This window comes from Humulus lupulus, chromosome X (genome assembly GCF_963169125.1).
Source record: "Humulus lupulus chromosome X, drHumLupu1.1, whole genome shotgun sequence".
NCBI lineage: Eukaryota > Viridiplantae > Streptophyta > Magnoliopsida > Rosales > Cannabaceae > Humulus > Humulus lupulus.
Window position 1 is genome coordinate 8,837,485 of NC_084802.1, and position 23,296 is coordinate 8,860,780.

At 29.1% G+C, this 23,296-nt stretch overlaps 1 protein-coding gene across 3 annotated transcripts; it reads right to left on the bottom strand.

Moving 5' to 3' along the window:
- Positions 1–12,725: 12,725 nt before the first annotated feature.
- LOC133805399 (cleavage stimulating factor 64) lies at positions 12,726–18,269 on the bottom strand. 3 transcript variants are annotated; one of them, XM_062243572.1, is made up of 11 exons: positions 17,933–18,269; positions 17,599–17,677; positions 17,149–17,320; positions 16,875–16,908; positions 16,554–16,765; positions 16,400–16,477; positions 15,626–15,661; positions 15,255–15,536; positions 15,000–15,137; positions 14,339–14,683; positions 12,726–13,294 (listed from the first exon to the last, which is right to left on the bottom strand). In XM_062243572.1, the coding sequence occupies exons 1-11, from the start codon at positions 17,964–17,966 to the stop codon at positions 13,142–13,144; spliced, it is 1,563 nt and encodes a 520-aa protein (XP_062099556.1). In that variant the 5' UTR covers positions 17,967–18,269; the 3' UTR covers positions 12,726–13,141. The 3 variants fall into 3 exon arrangements, with proteins under 3 accessions (XP_062099556.1, XP_062099555.1, XP_062099554.1); XM_062243571.1 differs by having other exon boundaries at positions 12,726–13,291; positions 15,000–15,536; XM_062243570.1 differs by having other exon boundaries at positions 15,000–15,536; positions 17,933–18,268.
- Between the last annotated feature and the right edge of the window lie 5,027 nt (positions 18,270–23,296).

The following is a 23,296-nucleotide window of genomic DNA, read 5'->3' on the forward strand; positions in this document are numbered from 1 at the left end:
CAAAAAATCAAAAGAAAAAAAAATAGATTAAAAAAAAAAAAGAGAACAAGAGCAACACTTCCTTCTATTATTTTGCAATTGTAAAAATATATATATATATTTCTATTACTATTATTTTGTGTAATTGTATTAAAAAAAAATTAATTATCATTATAGTTCATTGTCTAATTTATCATTTCTAATTAGTTGTCATTTTGTTCTTGGAGTTTTCTCATGTAAATCCCAAAGGTTGTTTGTCATTTGAATTCCAATAAGTTGATTTGCCTATCTTGTGATCAATATTTGTTCAAATTGCTTGTCCTAAAAAGTTTATCTTTTCTCATTTGAGCGTAAACTGTTACATTTCCAACTCCAAGAGTGTAATCATTCCCATACAATACTTTCAATGCCCGTGAGGAATTTGGAGTTGAGATCTTTATACTTTTGAAATTTTTCGATACTATTTGTGTTATGACTTGTGATAAAAAAAATATGGTTTGGTGCACACACACACAACTCTGAAATCGCAACTATAGTAGCTTAGATAGTAATTTTTGACTTCTTGCTGATGATTTGAAAATGCTTAGATGATTTTGTTTAGTTTGACTTGATTATTCAACTTGATAATTTTATTTTTTCGCTTGAATTGCTAGGGACTAGCAATAAGCTAGTTGGGGTTGTGATTAGTGCTCAAAAAATGCAAATTAATTAGTTTTAAAGTGTAAAATAAATTAAGTTTTAATTAATATTTTCATGAATTTATTGTAATATATTTTATAATTGAAAATATTAATTTTAATTTAATTTATGTTTAATTTTCAGGAAATAAATTGCATTTGGACACTAATAAAAATGGAGAATAGAGAAATAGTTAAAACTGAAAAAGAAAATGAAGAAAGTGGTATTTTTGAAAAAATGAGGTTCAGCCCATTTGGCCCGAGCCCAAATATGGCCATTGCCATTTTTCTTTCCTTGTCCACTCGCCAGGTGTCATCTCCAGAAGCTGCCACGCTTCCTAGGAGAACCCAGCCAGCCACCCAGCGTATTCCACGTGTCCTTCTCCTTTCCCTTCATGTCATGCGTCCAAGCTCCCTACTCCTTCAATATAACACTCAGCCATCATCAAGTCTCCCCTTCAATCAAAGGCCCAAGCCACCTTCAATTTCCTCATCAGCTGAAGCCCACCTGAAGCCCAACGTGAACCACTCAGCACCACGCCAGCCCAAGTGCATCAACTCCCCAACTTGTCTCAGCCCTTTTTTTTTCCCTCCAGCCAGCTGCCCACGTGGCATGCCCCTATTGGCTAAAAATGGGTCAAAACCCTCTTGTGTCACCAGCCATGTTTTGTGGGTATTGGACTTTGTAAATTGCTATTTTGAGCTTTATAGATCATGCTTTTGTGGTATTTTAGAAAAAGAGCATTTTGACTATACACAAAAATAGCTAGGGTAATATTAATAATAAGATTTGATTTTTCAAAATCATATTTTATTATTAATATTTCAGATTTATTTTGTAAACCTCATTTTGTTGTTTAATTTCTTTTTAGTCATTTTCCCCATCTATCAATAGGGACACTTTCTTCACATTTGGTATGTAATTTTTAGAGTAGAGAAACTATAGCAAAATTTCCACTCACTTTCTTCTCATATTTTCTTCTTAGAATTTTGTGAGAATCATGAGCATAATGGCCTAATCTTCCTAGGAAGGTTAGGGATGATTCCATATGCAAGTGATGTTATTTTGCTACTTTGATCTACTATGTTTTTAATGCAATATATTTGAGTTATTTATGTTCTTTTATCTCTACCTTTATTTTGTTATCTTTATTTACTTATGCTAATAGTATATAGGATTAGTCATGCTCTTTCTATGTGCTTCTAATTAGTAAAAGTAATATTGACACATAATTTTATGTCTAATCTTTTATTGCATTATTGTCCTTGGGTATTTTGTCATTTTTAGATTTTTCATAAGATTAACATTGTGCTTTTAAAGTAAAGAACTTTATAACTCAAATGAATTTTTGTTAGAAAAACTATGGACTTTAATGTTAGATTTTCCAAGTAAATGTTAGGATGTGAATTATTTACTTGTGTATTTTTTGTAAATCAAGTAACCAAGTAACTAAACAAGCATATGGATGATTCTTGAAACCTTTCATTTTCTCAAACTCTTGATTACATCTTACATTTATTTCACTTATCTCATTTTATCACTTTATCAAAAATACAATACCAAAATCTCAAACCTCTTCCCATTTACAATTTTATTTATTTCTTGTTACTAACTTTTTGTGTTATTTTCTACTAATCTTTTGATTTTAGGTTACCTCCTTGTGGATCGACCGCCCGATCTTACTACAACTACCACTTAGTGGTAGTCACATTTTGGGCGTTAAACAAATTTTGGCGCCGTTGCTGGGGAGGTAATTTTCAAAGTTTTAGTGAAATTTTTACAAAAATATTAGTAACTTTATTTGTGTTTTTGTTGGAATAAATATTGTGTTAGTATAGTTTTTTTTATTTACTAATTTTTAATTAACTAGATTATTATTATAGCAAAAATAAAAAGAAAAAAAAAACTAAAAAAAAATATCAAAAAAAAAAATTTCTCTATTTATATATATATATATATTTCTTCACTTCTTTTACTTTTTTTTTCTCTTTTTTTTTGGGTAACAAAATATATATATATACATATATAAATATTCATATATATAAATATATAAAATAAAAGTAACTAAAAAAAAAAACCAAAAATATATATATTTAGGGGACTTCTTTAGTCCCTCATTTCCCATTTTCAGAACTTAGTCCAACATTGATTATCAGCCATAGGATATGTTAGCTTTTAGAGTAAATGGTTAGATTTGGAGTAGATGATTGAATGATACAAAAATACACATATACTCTTAGGGACCCCCTTTAACCGGAAACCGATTGTCATTTACCCTTAAGCAAACAAGAAAAAAAAAAAAAAATTCTTCCTCTTCAACCGAGTATTACTGAGTAACGTTCTCGTTCTTTCTGCCATTGCTATATCGTTGGAGTGGGTTGTGGGTGGAGCGTGGTTACCTACTGTTTAAAGGGTTCGGCTACGTGAGTTTCGCATTTTGCAGTGTCGGAGTTGGAGAAAAGAAGTGTTATGTTACTGGTAAGTTGTTATCTCTCTCAGTGTTGTTTTGTTTTTTTTTTTTGGCAAAAACCCTCTTTTTGTAATTACTAGTTAAGATATTTGCATGAATCTTGAGTTTGGGTATTTATGAAACTTCTGATGTTTGGAATTTATTCGGGCAATTTTTTTTCTTGAAATGTAGAAATTAGTGAAATTTGCAGTGGGCATTGCTTCAATTTATGAAATTTTTTGAGTTGTGAAGTTTGAGATGCATTTTTTGAGTTGCTTCAATTTACAAAGTATGTGCCAGTGTTTTTGTACAGCTTCTTCATTATCTTTTCCATAATACAAAATATTATTATTTCCCACATGTTGAATTTCTCAAAATAAGTGTTCAATTAGGGTGAGTGAGTCGTGTAATTTTCTAACCCAATATTTGCATCTTGAATTTTAGGTTGAAAAAAAAATAGAATTTTATTTTCTCAATCAAACTAAAAAATGATAGTTTTTATTATTATTATTTAAAAAAGTAATATAATTTTATAATATTTAGAACATTTATAATTATATTTTAAAAATATATAAATTTTAATATTTTCTTTATTATTTTTTGTTGTAACAATTTGACTTTAATAAATTTTATAATGTGCAAAATATAAACAACATCATTTGATAAACTTCACCATCCATGATGCTAATCTTATAGTAGCTTATACAAGAAATATGACTTTTTATGATCGCCTTGTGACTTTTTATAATTATTTTTCCTTATGACTTTTTATAATTATTTTTCAAGATCGTCCTCACATGTTTGATGATCACTTACAATATTTTGTTAGTATTAATTATTTCTCAAAAGATATTATGCACACAAGTTTTTTTATTAAAAATAGAGAACTAATATTGTTAAGGATTCAAAGAGTTTAGACCTATGGATGATATGAGTTCCCAAAAGACAGTATATACTGAAAGGAATTGGGTCAAGTTCATGATACACCAATGTGGGAGCTTAATTTGTAAAATGAACTAGTAATTTTTGACACACACCCAAATGAAATGAAATGAAAATTTGAACCCACATACACATACACAAGCATAATCTACCTTCAAAAACAAAATTGAACTTCTATAATTGGAAACAAATTCTTGGTTTAGATCAAATATGCTATAAGGTAGATAACTTCCTGACATCTTTTGATTTCTATAAATAATAGTACGTAGTTGATTTTATTGGAGGGTGTCTTGATGTTGATTGCAAATTTTTTTAATTTTAGACCCTAACTTTTTCCAAAACTATCATATAGATCCCATTCTTATGATTTCTTTATTGAATGAATATAACGGGGATCTCTAACCCAAGACAACTAAGTTATATTTTTTAATTTCTTGTGTGATATAAGTAGGGGAAATAAACCTTTAAATCTTTTTATTGTTTAATATATGAATACTTTGTAATAATGATATATAATTTAGACAACAGTTACGGTTTTATAATTTTTTAGAAACCTGACACAACTAAAGAAAAAAGCTCGATTGTTATCTACAAAAGTGAACAATTACAACAAGTACGGTTTGTTTTTATATATTTATGTTTAACAAAAGAAAAAGTATATTATTATTGTTTAATAAAGTTAAAACATACTTAACATTCATTGCATACTTTTTTTTTTGTTAAACATAAATATACTACAAATAATTTGTTTTATTTATTTATTTTTGGTAATTCAGATCTGTATATTGCTAAAAAAACAAACACTTTACACCAATCTCAGCACCATATTAGGCCTGTCATTTCTCTATTACAACTGGTCAAACCAATTTTGATCTATATGTTGTATTTTGTTCGGCATATAACTCCTAACTCTACTTTTTACATTGCTTTGAATTCTGCTTACAACTATGCTCACTCTATACACTTTGTGATTCCACAGAACCTCATTTCTACACCACCATAGGTGATAAACCAGAGCAGCAACTGTAGTTGAATACACTTGCTTTCTGAACCTTGTTATCCTTGCCTTAGCTACCCATCTCAGTATTTTCGGTATTGTGCTTGCTGCTGTATGCCATCCCAACCAATCATTGATTTGTTTCAGAGCTTGAAAACACAGATGGCATTCGAAAAATAGATGTTCTCTGGTTTCCTTTTTTGTTCCACATAGCAGACAATTTTCATCTGGAACTATTTGAAATCTAAATAGCCTCTCTTTCTACTACATCCTATCTAGTACCGCAAGCCATAATATAAACCTGTGTTTTGGTAATGCCATCCTATTCCAGACTTCCCTGTACCACTTCACCGACTGTTTAGCAGTAACCAAAGCTTGGTACCCTTCATTCATCTTGTACTCTCCTCTTGATAAAAGTTTCAGCATCTGCAGGTCGTTTAATTTCTCCTTGACTTTAACCAGTTGCTTCCAATACCAGCTACTTGTGATTGGTGCTTTATAATTCCACCAGTTGGTATATTGGTATCCTTGATATATACAGCATGAATCCATTTTACCCATAAGGAGTCTTTCTTTACTGCCACTGCCCACACATATTTCCCCATTGCTGCTATGTTCCATTCCTTTATCTTCCTAAACCCCAATCCTCCTTCTCTCTTAGCTGTACACATGTCTTCCCATGATACTACTCCTGGACTTCTAAACTCAGCCCCTCCTTTCCATAAAAAGTTCCTACATATTGAAGCAATTTGTTGTAAGACTTTTTGAGGTAAGATCAGTTGCTATGCCCAGTATGAATGGATGGTAAGAAGGACTGAATTCACCAATGTAGCTCTGCCTGCATATGATATATTCTTGGTACTCCATATTTTGATCCTTTGAACCATTTTCTCCACTAAAATATCACACTCAGTTGCTAAAATTCTTGTTGGGCATATAGGAATCCCTAGACAGCAGAATGGCACTTTGCTTCTAATAAATCCTGAAGCTGTTGTGATCCTGTTAACCTCTGCCTCTACCATGTTGTTGCAATATATCCTTGTTTTGGTTTCATTCGGGTACAAACCAGAAGTAAGGGAAAAAAGTTTAAGTCCCTGAAGCAAAGTATATATTGACTTAAAATCTCCATGACAGAAAAGCATTACATCATTTGCAAAGCAGAGATGATTAAGCTTAAGTTTATCGCATCTGTCATAAAATTTGAATCCCTCTTTCTTGCCTATTTTCATCATGATTCTAGATAAGTATTCCATCCCCATTACAAACAGTAGAGGAGATAAAGGGTCTCCCTGCCTCAGCCCTCTTTTTGCTTCAAAAAATCCATGTAAAATCCCATTAAACATTAGGCTATATCTTGGAGTCCTAACACAGTTCATAATCAGACAGATAAATCTATCAGGGAAATTAAAAGCAGTTAACATCTCTTCCAAAAATTCCCATTCAATCGTGTCATAGGCTTTCCGCAAATCCAATTTTATCATACATTTTGGTTTTGAGTTTTTCCAACCAAAATGCCTAATCAAATCCTGGCAAATCATTATGTTATGAGTGATGGACCTACCTTGGACAAAACCACTTTGGTTTGGGGCAATAATATCTGGTAGAACTTGCCGAAGTCTCTTGCATATCATCTTGGTTGCCACTTTGTATATCACATTACAACAGGCTATCTGGCGGTAATCTGTCACAGATTGTGGGCACTTGCCTTTAGGAATCAGGGTTAGAGTTGTTGAATTAATTTCCTTCAACAGCCTCCCTGAATGTAGAAATGATCTCACAGCCTCACAAACCTCATTTCCAACCACCTTCCAATTATCCTGGAAAAAGAAACTACTAAATCCATCGGGGCCTGGGGCCTTAGAACCTGGAATCTCAAACATTGCTGCCTTTACTTCCTCATTAGTATACTCTGAAAGTAGAGTTTTGCAATGAGCATATGTTATCCTAGGCCCACTGTTAACTATGTTGGTCTGTACTGGTTTCCTTTCCTCAAATTTACTTCCGAGTAGCCTTTGATAAAATTGCGTAAAAGCTGTGACTACTGCCTGTGGGTTATCCACCCATTTCCCCTCCATATCTTGGATTGCATAGATCCTATTCTCTGCCCTTCTCATCTTGATGCTCTTATGAAAAAAAAACTGGTGTTATCATCCCCCTCTTTCAGCCATTGTACTTTCGCCTTCTAAGAAAGAAATGACAAATATCTTTTATTTATTGCATTATATCTTGCTCTATCTTCTTTTTCCTGTGTAATTAGCTCCTTATCATAGGGCTTCTGCTATAATGCTATTTGACTATTAACCATTGCTTGATAACACTGAGTATTTGTTGCTTGAATATCTCCTATCTCAGATTTGTTCATGTCCCTCAATAACTATTTGACTCTCTTTAACTTCTTCATCAGCTGAAACATTGGTGTGCTTGTATCTTGTTCCTGCCATATTGCTTTCAAACCCTCCTGAAATGTTAGATAATTTTGCCACATTCTGAAGTATCTAAAAGGTTTTTTGCCTTCTGCCATATCAGGATACACAGATAACACCGCTGGGCAGTGATCAAAATTTCCCTCTGGTAAAAAAACAACTTCAGCTGTGGGAAATTTTTCTATCCAATCTTGGTTTGCCATTACCCTATCAATCTTGTTATATTTATTTTAAAATACAATGTTAGATTACACATTTTTTTAGCAAATGATTTTAATAAATTAATACAAGCAAAAGTGAAAAATAAAATAAAATAAATTAAGCTAATATTCTATTTGATAGATCTAATGACTTTTTTCAAAAAAAAAAAATACAAAAGAAGAATATATAAACTAGTTTTAAACAAAAGACATAAATAATGTTTTTTTAGAACAAAATAATTTTTATATAAATTTGTACATAAAAATAAATTTAATTAAAATTAGTCTATACCATTTTGTTCCTGTATTTTAGTGTAATTCTATAACGGACTTTCTGTTTAAAAAGAAATACATTTTTTGACACTGTGTTTTGTCAAATGATTAAAAATAATCTTCTGAATCTAAATTTAGTTAAAATATTTTCAAATATAACTTATACAGATTGATGCTAGTTAGAGATCTACTAAAGTGGCACTACAAAAAATGTTATTATTAGGGGCGGACCCATTAGAGGCGGACCTGAATCCGCCTCTGATAAGAGGAATATTAAGTAAAGTAGTTATAATTTTTTTTTTTGTTATATGTTAGTTTTAGTTTTAAACTTTTATACGTTTTGTTAAACAAATTAATTAGTAGTTAATTTATTTTCTTTGTCTCGGTATGCTTATGATTGATGGTTGTTGACCACAACCATCAATTATAGGGATATCACAGAAATAATAAGTTTAATATATTATTAATAAAACAATGAATGAAAAAGATTAATAAAAATTATCTAATTATTCAACAAAATAAATTAGTCTAAAACTTAAATAATAATTAATTTGTAAAATTATTATTGTAAATTAAAAAATTATGAATAAATAATTACAAATCAATTTGTAAGTTCGTCGCAGCAGTAGAGGTATGATCAGTTTGAGAGTTTATTACATCAGTCTCCCTTGCCACGGCCACATACTCGACCATCTTCGCAGCAGTCTCCAAAATGGTATAGACTAATTTTAATTAAATTTATTTTTATGTACAAATTTATATATAAATTATTTTTTTTCTAATATAAACTAATATAGGGGAATTCTCTAAATAGCTACAATATACACGGTCATGAAAAAAAATCGTGCCGAAAACTGTTCACGGGTCGAGAACACTGAGAGCTTCACCGCTTAAAGTAAAATTATCCCTTAAATTTATACTTGCTATATAATATTTTATGGTTGCCAATATTTTTATTTATTTTACATTATTAAGCCAATAAAAAATTGTAAAATATTTTAAATTTTGATTTAATAATTATAAAATGTTTGTGAATGTATATAATTCATGAGTGAGAAATCTTTGTTTTAAAAAATACATTCAAATAAATTTAAAATTAAATATAATTTTTTATAATGTAAAAACATCATATCTATTATGTATTATGCATGTATCATTTGTGAAAAATACTTTATTTAAAATTTAAAGACAATTAAATGTTTATTTTATGAGAAGTATCACTTGGGTCCCAAGAGATGGAGATATCCATTATATTTAATAAATAAATCAAACACAAGGACTTAAGTAGGATCAAACTAACAAGTTTGTGGAACTGAATTAAATTATACAAGGTTAAGTTTGGAAAGTTATTTGATACTTTATGAAAGATTGAAAAACTCTCCTCATTTAATGGTTTTCATTGTCAAATTTTAATGGCAATACTATATTTTAGCACAATAGAAAGAAAAATTCTAATACAATGCTAATAAATTCGAATGTTTCAAATTTTTATGTAAATATTATAATCAAATTTAGAACAAAATATAGTATAGCATCACAGTGTAGTGTATAATTTGAGTATAAATTAGGAGTGTATCAATCATTACTTCTAAATATATATATATATATATATTATTGGAGGCTTCTTCGATACACATCTCATTTTTTGGTGTATTAGTGTACTCCTAGTATTTTTGACATGTGAATAGTTATAATTCTAATTTTTTGTAATGACGGTGTATAATGTAGTTATTGAGAACATCTTATAAATTTTCAAAATTATTTAAATAATTTACCGTGGCAAAAATTTGTTATACGTGTGACTATTTTTTTTTATGCACATGTAAATGATTCTTGACTCTGGAACTATAAATTATTCAAAATTTTCAAAAATTTGCAGAATATCTTATATAACTATAATGTATACCATTATAAATAAAATAATAAATGACAATTTTGCCCCCCAAACTATGACCGATTCAAACCGTGCCTTCGAACTTTTCTCGATATTAAAAATTCCCCCGAATTATTCATGTTGTTGAATAGTAGAACTTTTGTTAGATTCATTCCAATGTGGCTAATTGAATAATAATGTAGCACTTTAAATGTTGAAGTAGCATTGTCATATCATTGCCCCATGTGTATTTCAAAATATAAAACTAATTTACAATTTAAAATCTATTATCTTATTTAAAAGTTAACATGGCGAAAAGCTCTTGGGCACAATTTGAATTAATCGTTTGGATAGCGCAATTATAGTTTACTCTAAATAAAATTGAAATTATAACTATACACTTGCCATAAACTCCACGAGAAACACCGATACACAAAAAATGGAATGTGCATTGAATAATTTCTATATTATTTTGTGTGCATTCTAATTATATTAACACTAGAAAATATAACCGCACTCCGCGCAGTCTTTTGTAATTATTAAAACATATATATTTTAAAATATTTTTTGGGAGACTTTGGGGGTGGTGATTCATTTTGACCATACTCGTACAACATGTTCTTTATATAGACACGTGAAGACATCTTGACCATAATTTTTTATTTCATGATGGTGTTCACTGTTATTGTATAGCGAACATCCTGTACATTTTTGAAAAATTCTGACAAATTTTAAAGTACTGAAAACAAAGTTAAAAAAACTTGTTGTACATTTACTTTTATTTATTATTATTATACGCTTTGCGTAGTTCTTTTTATAAAAAATCTAAATTATGTATAAGAAAATTTATATTTTGTGTAAGATTTATTTTTTACCAATTACCTGTTTGAAGTCTTTATTTTTAAAAATTAACTTTTAGATCTCGTGTTTTGTCAAAATAATAAAAATTGTAATTGATAGATTGATTATTTGAACACTGTATTTTTGCTCATTACCCATTTTGACCCTATGTTTTTTAAAATGAACCTTTGGACCATGTATTTATTTAAAATGTTCAAACTCCTTATGAAAATTAAATTATATATTTATATAATTTTTGTTTTCTGTAAGGGTTCACACTATTTTGAACCTTGTATTTTAGTCGTTCACCATTAGAACTTTTATTTTTACAAATTAACTTGTAGACCTCAAGTTTTGTCAAAATATTAAAATAGAAATAGATAAATCTATTATTTGAACACTATATTTTGGCCGATTACTCATTTTGATTGTTTATTTTTAAAATTAACATGTGGATCATATATTTATTCAAAAGGTTAAAAATTATTTATAAAAAGTAAATTATATAAATATATATAAATAATTTTTTCTATAAGGGTTCACACCATTTTGAACCTTGTATTTTAGTTGTTTATCAATTTTGACCATTAATTTTTTTTTAAATTAATTTGTGGACCTTGTGTTTTGTCAAAAATTAAAAAATAGGAATGTAAAGATAGATTATTTGAACCACGTATAATTTGGTTGATTACCCGTTTGAATATTTTATTGTTAAAAGTTAACATTTGGATCATGTATTTTGTCAAAAAGTTAAAATATAAATAGATAGATTTTATTATTATTATTAATATTATTATTATTATATATAGATATTTTTATCTATTATAATTTTTATTAAAATAAAAATGAGAAAAAAAAGAGAACAGACAAAATAGATAAAAAAAATTTCTTAATAAATTAATAGCTATAAATTAAAAAAGTAATATAAAAAATGAGAAAAAAATATTGTTTACTTATATTTATAATTTAATTAAATAGTTGTTATAATGAAATATCTAATCAAATTTAAATTCAAAATATACATCGTTGAAATAAATCAAATTCAAATTAAATTATACATGTTGTTAATATATATTTTTGTAAAACTATTACATTTAAATTAAAAAAAAACATAAATAATTTAAATAAACATTTATTATTTTTGTTGTTGTGCACTATTTTATTTTTAGTAATATTATTTTTCATTCATAATGTGTTCCTTATTTCTAAAAAGAATAATATAATAAAATCTAATTGTGATAACTGTTTAGTTAAACCATATGTGACAATTCTCATTGTTATCTCTTTCATGCTATTATTATTGGATAACTACTGTTACGTATGACTATATTAGAATCAATGTATTTATAAGTATGTATATTAATTTGATTATTTCTGTTACATTTGTTGAAGGGTTGATGTACGTATATATGTATGTATATATTTTTTTGGACACAATATAAAATTATCACAAAATAGTAAAAATAGATTGTAAAAAATATAGGATGCCACCTTCTCATTTATATATAGATATAGATATAAATATTTTGTAAAACTATTCACTTTGGAATAAAAAAACATAATTATAATATAATAAGAAAAATAGATATATAGATAATCGAAAATTATTACGTAATTTTTAATTAATTTTTTTAGCATTTTTCAATAAATAAGTTGTTAAGATATTTAACTAAATAAATTTTTAATCAAATTAATATGTATATATATTGATATTTTCAATTGTTAAGATATTTTAGAAAATAAAAAATGAATAAAAAAATTAGATTAAATGAAAAAATAGAAAGAATGATTTGAAGAGATTTTAGAGTACCACATAATATCATAATATTCTTGAAACTCTCCTTTTTATATATATATATATAGATTTGAGCATTTGCCGTGTAACAAATCACATGCTCTATCAAATAACAAATAAATTCAAGGTTAGTAAGCATCATCTTAAAATATTTATATATATAATAAAAAAATACAATAAAATAAAAAGGTTTCATTTTATATTTCAACAAACAAATAATTATTCATCAAAAGATAAACAAATATAAATATATGATAAATAGCATACTACTAGCCATTTTAGACTTAATTATTCATTTTGTCTCATTCAATAATAAAACACAAGAGTCAAAAGTTACAAAACACCGAAAGTAGACTTAAAACTTGGAAATCAACTATGAAAAAAGAAAATTTGGAAGTACTGCCAACTAGAGATTACACAAAAATTTCCTATTCCTCTTTTAAGAAAGAAAAAAAAAATTATCCAGCTACTATGTTAATCACAAGCTTCTCTCTCTCTCTCTCTCTCTCTAACCAACATAATCAATGGCTTTTCAGATTATGAAGTTTATCTCTGCTACTATTAATTTTACAAGAAGCTGGAGTGGAATACAATCAACTATAAAGCTTTATTACTCCAGCAAATGAATTGAGGCCTGTACTCGTTTACCATCGATAATCAACAAATCTTGTTTATTTTCTAATCAAATCCCGCTAGGGCGGCTGTATTTGTTGGCGCCGCAGCATTTCTTGGAGCTGAACCACTTGTTGTTGCTGTTCTGGCGGCAATGAAATCAACTGCTCGGGCGTGAGGTTCAGCACTTGTTGCAATAAGGCGGCCTCCTCCCCTGATGGAAGCTGCGGCTGCTAAAGAAGAGAAGCAAGAGTGATGATGTCAGGTCTGACAATAAAACTATGGTTTTTTCCAGTCCATCAAGGCAAAATATTAAAGTTAACCCCTATATATTTTTCTGCTATGCCCCTTCGGAAATGGTGTTCTCTAATTAGTTTCGATACAAAATCAATCTAATCTTCTAACACCAGAGATAAAGAATGTATTTTTCTGTTATTTCCCGTTTTGAAACTGGATGCATATGAAACTCGTACAAACTTAAAGCCTATCACCGAATTCCAAATGGGATATATATATATAGATTTGTTAAACCAAGATCTTCGCCTAACATATAATATTTGGGGACCAGAAAATTGTAGTAATTATTATATAGGTGCCTAGAAAGGACTCAAACTTTAGATCTCGTGAGAGCAAAACTATATGCCTGACTATTTAAACTATCCTGATATTTTTTATCCAGTAGTATATGATAATCAAAATTCAAGCTTAGTTCAAGAAAAAGAAAATCAAGCACATCCAGTTATATTTATGAAATGAACTTGTATCCAAGAACATGGGAAAAACCTGATGAAAATAAATATGTAAATAACCGGGTGTTCGGTAATATTTACCCATATTTCTCAATACAAACAATTCAACCAAGTTATTGAGACTTGAGATAACTAAATATGAAAACATCACTTAAACGAAGACATGAAAGCAGAAAAGCGAATTCCCATTATATCAGAATCTTAGATTAACTACAATAAAGATAAAAGCATCAACAAAGTCATCATGGGACATATATCAAGTTCACAGCAAGGTGCAACAAGATAGCTTGTTTTCATTTTTTAAATGAGACATCCATTTAGGTCAATATAGATAACAAGAAGCCTAGAATTTAAACAAATTTCATGGTGTTTTGAGACGCATCAAATTCACAGCACAGTACAACAAGACACTTTGTTTTTTTGCTTTGTCAAATATATGGAGTCGGATGACTAAATTAGCTGATGCCTTAAGTGATCAGCATATATAAATTTGATAGTGTATTATTGACAGACTACAGGAGAGATTACCTGAGAGATTTGTTTCCCTGGGATCTGAGCATCATCTGATTTAGGAACAGCATTTGCAAGTATTGAAGCAGCTGCTGAAACTTGGGATGGTGTAGATCCATTGGCATTATACGAATTCAAATTTGTAACTGGTACAGTTCCATCATCCAGTTTCCTTATTTTTGAAGAGTGGTTATTCAAGTCCATTGGCTCAGAAAGCATACTCCTTTTTTCTGCTATCCCCAGAGGCAAATTTTGATTAGTATTGCCTCTGCGGGCCCAAGTTGCATCGACAGAAACTTGAGCAGACCTATCAACATCTCTACTAATCGGCTGTGAAATACCTGATGATATTGAGGGGCCAGGCTGTTAACATAAAAGAAGTCAGATTACACTTATATTAATTATAATTAAAACTACTAGAAAATCATAACCACCCAAGAACTGCAACGCCATAGCTTCTTGCCATTACTCCTCGTATGTCACGTATTTGTTTAGCAATACCAAATATATTTCTCACAAGAAACAAAATACTAGATAACACGGAGAATATAAAAAATAATAGAAGCAGACTCAACACAGCTACACAATAGTCTAAAGATAAAAGTAGCTTCCTACCAAATAAATTAATCATTTTATAATTTACATGCAAATCATAAGAAACAGTAGCAAAATATGGCACCTGATACCCTGCATCAGGTAATGACTGGCGTGGTAGAAGTGATGGCTGTATGTTAGCATTTGACAGGACCATTTGGATATTATGCCCCATATTTGAAGTTACAACTTGTCCTGGATTTTTAAGAGGAGGTCGCTGCATCTGTGGATTCAAAGAGGAGTTTGTAACCTGAATCTGTGGTTGAATAGAAAGACTACTTGAAGAGTGGGGTTGAAGAGGAGGAAAAGGTGAAACTAATGATTGCCCACGCAAAACGACCTGTTGAAAAGCCTGCTCATTTGTATTCTGGGGAAGCTGGCCTCGTGGCTGTATAGGAAGTTGTGGGGGTCCAGAAAATTGGTTACGAATTGCAGTTGGAGGCCCTGTGGAAACTTGACCTTGAACTTTGGGCATCAAATTAGACGGCATATTAGCCATTGTCATTGCTAGAGGGGGTAACAGAGAATGAGGTTGAACAGCTGGTAGTTGACCAGCCTGGCCATCTTGGAAAGGAGTCTGCGAAGTATGACCAGAAGATTGCCTCAGATTTGGTGTCTGCAACTGCAAAATTAAAAAGAAACATCATTTCTTACATACTTACAATTAATGACTGAAGGTGGTAAGAAAATAATTTAGGCCTTGAAACAAACCATTTGTGTCGACACCATTCCTAGGATGATCTGAGCCTGCAAGGAAAAAAAAATTGATAAAGTTTGCACATCGTGAATAAGATAGACATAACTAGAGAAAACATTTATAAAATACTTTGAAGGAAGCTTAAAATCTCCAATAGTCATTCAGGCAAAACTTCCATCACCATGACACTTATCAAGAAATCATGAGTAATTAATTAAAAAAAAAAAGGAAACAGCTGCCACCCAAATGTAAATTATGATTGTTTAGCATAGATTAATGAAGTGGGAAAGAGGGGCAATAAATATTTTCACAATTATCATTCACTCATAAAATCATTAAACAAAACATATTATCATCCTCTCATCAAATCATTAAACAAAACATAATATTATCCTCTCATAAAATCAATTGTAGTCAAGGAATGTGATAGAACCACACAGAAAATTAAAAAAATAAAGGCATGTAGCGGTATTATTCCAAAGCAAACAGAGTCATTACAAACAAAAGAAAGGAATTACAGGTTCTTTGAGGGATCTGGTCACCTCTCAAGAACTCAGAGCTCATAGAAAACTGCCTCACAATTTCCTTGGCACCAATGCCAATCATTGATTCTAGAATTCCAAAATCCTAATACTAACAAACTCTCCTCAAAACACAAACTAAAAAGGAAGAACAAGCAACCATAACGACTTTAAAATGAGAGTTTGACAAGACAATATCTTATGAACCATCCAATTAGAGGAGAAAGCAATCAATTAATTATAAACCAAAAACAAAAAAATAAGTACCTGAAATAGAGCTTTTGCCAGCTGTGGTCTTGCAATCAACAGTTGACGAGCTAATTCCTTGTTTTGTGTAGTCATTACCTGTCAAAAGAACAAATACATGAGCAAGTTAAAAAGAAGTGGAGATTAAAGATCAAGACTTCGCTCAGCTGCCAACCTTCATATCAGATATAATTTCATACAGCTGATTCCTTGACATTTTAGCCAGGTGAAGACTTAAAGGATCATTAGCCGACGCCAACTGGCCTTGAGAACCACCTAGCACTCCTGCCATAACAGCTGCAGACGATATAGCTACATGGAGACCAATTGGCTGATGTTGAACAGAATCCCCTAGAATTGATGGACCACCAACTTGTTTTGGAAGATCTTTTATTCATCCATAAGAAAAAACATAACATCGCTTCAGGATATTGGTCACACAATAACTCAAATCAAAAATGAAAAAAAAAATGTTTAATAAACAAAGAAAACTAACCGGCACTTGAAGCCAGTCCAGGTCCTCCACGACCCTGCAGAGAAAAATATTGGTTCAAGTTTACAACAAGACAACATTTTAACATATCTAAGAAGCAAAGTACAAGAAAGATTATCTGTAGCATTAAAGATTAAGTTAGGCACAAAAGAGAATAATTATGTATGGTATATCATGTCGATTGTCCAGATATAGTCGCAGGAGTCGCAAGCAAGTGACTTCAAGAAATTGAAGGCAAAGAAGACAGAGGTTGTGGCTAAGGCAGTTCACACTTCACCTGTTGACTTCTGTCAGCACCTTTGCCATTTTCAGCAAAATCAACTCGCAATTGGCGACCATTGATCTCATAACCCTGAAGATTACGTCGAGCACTCAAAGCTGTCTCTTCATCCTTGTACTCACAAAACCCATAACCCTTCGGTTTCCCAGTCTCTCTATCAATAACTAATCTGAATCAAAAGAAGACAAACAGAGTAAGACCCTCAAATCTGATTAGTTTAAAATTGGCAATCAACTCTAAATGTCAATTTTCTTGTAAATATATAAACAAGTGAATTATTCGTGGCAATTATGCTTCAAAAGGTCAAATGAAGTATATTACAACAAGAAAACTAAAGCCTCTCTAGCAAAAAAAAAATAGAGCTTTCTCTAAAATTGCTCGTCTCTAAAATTAAACAGTTTAACATCTAGGGTTCTTGAACTATAGTTTGAGGATTGAAAAACACACCTGAAAGACACAACAGGTCCAACCTCCTGGCAAATTTCTATAAGCTGCTCCTCGGTCGCATCGTAAGGTATATTTCCCACTGTATCACATTTCAACCACAAAACATTTACCCCTAAATCAGAACCAACCAACCAACCAAATAACCAAAAAAAAAACCCTTATTCTGAACTCTAGGGATTAAAAAGCGCATAAATTTTTAAAAAAAAATTCGCGAATTAATCAAAACCTAAATCCAACTCATTAGTATCCTCTACTTTTCTCGAGAAACAAAGACAGCAAGCAAGAGAAAAGAAGAAGAGATAGAAATTAAGAGTTAGAGAGATAGAGAGGGTACCAAAAACGCAGCGATGCTGAGAAGAAGAAGCCATGAATCAAGAGGAGATGGAGAAGAAGAAGGTGAAGCACGGCTTCATCTTCTTCCTCCTAAGCATGCCACTCCAAGTCAAGTGTGGTTTTGGAGTGTTATACAGTAGTAGTTGGTTGTGGGGTGGAAGGAAGGTATTTGGTTGTGGAGTGGAAGGAAGGTATTTGGTGTCCGTTAATGGAGTTTGAGAAGTCGGAGAGAGAGAGAGTGAGAAGGAGAGAGAGAAAGGGTTCCTAAGCCAAAAATGGATATAAAAGGAAGTGTCTTTGTCTTTGTCTTTGTCTTCTTGTTCTTGATCTTCTTCTTGTTCGATGGATAATAGAAAATCCAATCTTAAGATTTATAACAACCAATCCCAAATGCTTAATTGCTTTAGGAATCAAATTTGACACACCCTATTTATTATTATTATTATTAGGGAAAATATCATTTTGCCATTCTATTTTTCTCGATTCTTTTCTTTTGTCTTATACCTAGACTCGATTTTTGTCAAAACATTTTCTATTATAAGAGCAAAGAAGATGATTACTAGACTCGATTTTTATCAAAATATTTTCAATTATAAGAGCAAAGAAAATGATTAAAGAGTTGAGAATGAAACATTATATTTGAATTTTTTTTTTACTAAAATGAAGTATAAGTACCATTTTGTTCAATTTTGTAAAATACATTATCTAAATTGTCATTTAACAAAACACAAGGATCGATCGCAAAGTATTTGGAAAAAACATAGAAACTAAACTGATATTTTCCCATATTATTATTTTTTAAAAAAAATTGTGGCAAAATTATCTATATTTTAGTCATAGTTCCATTTATGTCAATTCAATTATTTTGATGACAATATTAATTTTTTTTTTAGTAAATATACTTAATATTTTTAAAATTGTGTTCTTGTATACCTATTTATTTTATTATTTTGAAAAAATAATAAGAAATTGAGAAAAAAATATAAGTTCTTAATTATTTTTAAATTTTGGATTATTTTTATTTTTCGTTTCTTTCTCAAAATAATAAAAAAACCACTTAAGGTTTTAAAATCAATAAAAATTAATTAAAAACCTATATTTTTTTAAAACAAAAATGATATATTTTTCTAATTTTAAATTATATTTTTATTAATTTTAAAATAATTATTTTGAAAAAAAGTATGAAAGTAAAAATAATATGGAGACATACAATACAAGACCACTTTCGGAGTTGTACTTTTGTTCAAAATTTTAAATTAGTACAACTATTACTAAAATACTAGGAATTAAAAAAGTCTTGGCTGCCAATTTTTTTTAATACAGGTTGTATATGAATATATAAAAAATACTTTTCTTTATTTTTTTATTTTATTACATATAATTTACAAAACATTGGGGTCAAATTAAAAAATAACCAATAAGACAATAGTTTCAATACAAAACACTTAAAATAACATTATATAATTGGTATTGTTTAATCAAATTTCCGTCAACTGAAAAATGAAAGAAAAGCTAATAGAAAAAAAATAAAAGATTAGGCATTTTTTTACATGGTTCGGTCGTTAACGAGACCTAATCTACGAGTCACTTGTATTAAGGATGACTTGCTAGAATCACAAGCCTTTTAGGGTTTTATAGCTTAGGCAAAGTATAGTCTTGCTCTAAGGTAAAATGGGAATCCAAAATTAAAGTGTTTTCGAATCCCTACAAACGACCCCTTCATGCCATACTTATAGGCGGCATGAGGGAAATAAGACGAAACGTTTACATTAATTTCTCAACTAAGTAGGGGTTATGCATTACGCATAGGACGCTTGACACATACCATCGAACAGTGAGGCTAACTGGGCGGCAATCAATTTTGTAACATTTTCATTAATAAAGTGTGGTCCCCAAAATCATAACGGAAAAAATTGCATACTCTTACAGAGATTTAAATTTTTTTACAAAACTAACTTTTTTTATTTACAAAAATAATCAATTTTAAAATGATTGAAACATTCTTAATTTACACACAAAATTACACACTATGATGTGTATTTAATTTTAACCATAGATATTTTTAAGTAACAACCACATCATCTTTGATTGAATCAATTTCTCACTTAAAAATATCTATGGTTAAAACTAAATACACCATAGTGTATAATTTTTGTGTATAAATTGAGAATATGTATAATTTTTTTCTTTAATAATATATATGCACAAAATTTAATAATAATATACATAAATAGTAGGGCTAGATGTTTCATTTTTTTACACGTAATTTTTTGTTATAGCCACTCACAATTTTCACCTTATTTATCTCTCAAAAATGACACCTCACCTTTTTTTCACTTTCTTTCTTAATATTTTTTTAATGTAGTTATTATTCTTCATCATCTTCCTTTTAGATTTGAAAATTACAACTATTGTTGTTTTTCTGATTTGTTAAATTGTTACAAAAAAGTAACCAAAACAATGACATGTTTCATAAGTAGCAAAACTAATAAGTTATCAAGACAAAAACCAAAGCAATAAAATATTTTTCTATTGATGCTACTTTTTTTGGTAATTTTAATTTGATAAGTTATTTTTAATTGAAAAGTTACCATAGAATATCCAAGGTATATTTAAAAAAAAAATTGAAATAATAAGTTGCTAAACGAGTAACCAAAATAATGTTTTTTTTTAATTCGAAAAGTTACCAGAAAGTAACCCAAATAACAAGTAACAAAAATAATTGAGTTCAATGCCAGCAATGGAGAAGAAGAGGAGAATACCCCAAAACTCCATTGTTAAAAAAAGAGTTTCTAAAAAAGAATGTTAAAAAACTACTCGTGTTGCATTTTTTTAAGTTTTATTTTGTTTTGATAATGAATTACATGGATATTTTTATCAAGATTTTGACACAAAACATAATCAAATGATGAAATTTCATTCCAAAACTACAAATAAATGTTTCAAAAACTGTACATATACAAATATTCACCACAACAAATAAATCATAACAAATACTAAACATAAAGAGAGAAAAAAACTATTCATGTAGTCTCCTTTCACTATCCATAGGAAGATATTTGCACAATAAATCAACTTGATATGCCTAATCGAGCTTTTTGTAGTTTTTGGCACTTCCATTAGACTGTGTTTCGATTTTTTCAGTGTTCTTCCCTTTTTCAAAACAAAATATGATTATAGAGCCAAAAAAGAAGAGGGTATAAAAGAAAGATTTGTACCAATAACGCAAGTGTCATTAAAATTCTCATCTTTGTCCTAGGCTGTGGTTGAGTGTTTCCACTTGAACTAGAGTTGTGGGTGTGTACCGATTTTGGGATTGTTTGTTTACCAAATTAGATTTATATGTCGAAAACTCATATATCATTGAAAAAAGAAGAAAAAAAACCCAAGAGAAAGTGTAAAAACTATGACAAAATAAGATTATTACTTGTGTGAGAAAAAAAAATTCAAGACAAATAAAAAAAAAATTGGTTTGGGCTTAGATGTATATTGTTCTATTTGGTGAGTTTGTTAGTTTAGAATGTTGTTAATGAGTTTGTTAGTTTGGACATGTTGTATAGTTGATGTGTTATAAGGCTTATGCCTAAGTATAAGCTGGCTAAGTCCACACATATGGCCCCACTCTAAAGGGTCCATGCATGCTTAGGGCCCCCACCCTAAGAGCATCTCCAACGAGTGTTGCTTAAATTAGTGCTTACTAATTAGTGGGTCCCCAAATGGTTTCTTGGTGCCTTTTTAACAAAAGTTGCCCACCAAAGTTGCTACTAGTAATTAATTGTGACTTGTGAGTGAGTTTTTGACTACTGATCTTTTATTTTTATTTTATTCTTTTTAGAAAAAATTGGTCTCGTTAAAACCCACCCCCAAGAGCAAAACTCAATGGAAAAAAGCTCAAGAGGAGAAAAGAATATCAAGGAGATATCATTGATAATAGTCATCAGTTTGAATACAAGAGTCAATACAATAAGGGTGCCTAGGATGTCATAACATATGATCATCTTTAGATAAAGCTAACTTGGTTAAAAAATGAGCCACACTGTTTGCGACTCTAGGACAATATTTGAATGAAACATCAATAAACTCATTACAAGTAACAATGATATCCCTAATAATAAAATCAAGTTAGGGTTGCTCTGTAATCTTATTGTTAATAGCTTGCACCACTGAAAGACAATCTGATTCCATGACGATGCTAAAGTAAGCCAGATTTTTACAAAGTTTGGAAGCTCTCCAGAATACCCAAAACCTCAACAATAACATGAGAAAGAGGCTATTGGTCTTTTTTAGGCATCTACAACTGTTATAATTTATATAGATACTCTAAAGAAAATGTTCACATCATTAGACTTCTTAAATTCTTATAATTATATCTATTTTATATAAAAAAAAAAGTGTGTATTTAATGGGTTTTCTTGGTTTTAACCTTTTTTTTTTAACTTTAATGAAATATTACAAATATTTAATAGAATATACATTTAAAACCAATTAAAAAATATGGTAGAATAAATATTTAGTAATTATATTAATATAAATTTAAATATTATAAAATATTATTATTATTATTATAATATTTAATACAAAACTAAATATTTAATAATTATATTAATATAAATTCAAATATTATATAATATTATTTTTATAATATATAATCATATTTTTATAAAATTTCAGTAGAATAAATATTTTGTAATTATATTAATTTATTATTATTATAAAAATATATAATACATAATATTTATATTTATTAAAAAATGTAACATTTATATTTAGAAATAAAACATGCTTAATCTAACTTATATAAATATATATTCATATTAAATAACAACCAACGTTATAAATACATTATATATAAGTATTGTATATACAAATAGTATGACTGTGTAAATACATAAAAAAATTAGAATAAACAAGTTTCTTCTCCAATCGGTGTGATTTGAATGAAATCATGAATGTTTTATACCTTGAATATGATAGTTTGTGATTTAAAAGATTATCATATTATTATTTTTTTTGAAAAAAAAAAACATAGACACTGTTTTGGTTTAATTTTTCTTTTAATATGTTTATGTCATTCTTTTATATATAATATTATTTATTTATTTAAAAATCATAAAAACATAATTAATAAATTTTATAAATAAAACTAAGCAAACGTATTGCACATTATTTGCATCTAATATAATTCTTCTATATAAAAAGTGTGTAGATAATAGAAATTATTGATTTTAACGATTTTTTATTTTTTACCGTTAATTTTAACGAAATATTCTTATATTTAACGGTAGATTGTAAACATAACTTAAACTTAAATAAATTTAAATAAATAATTAAACAAATTAAAACAAGATATTTTTTGAGATATTAA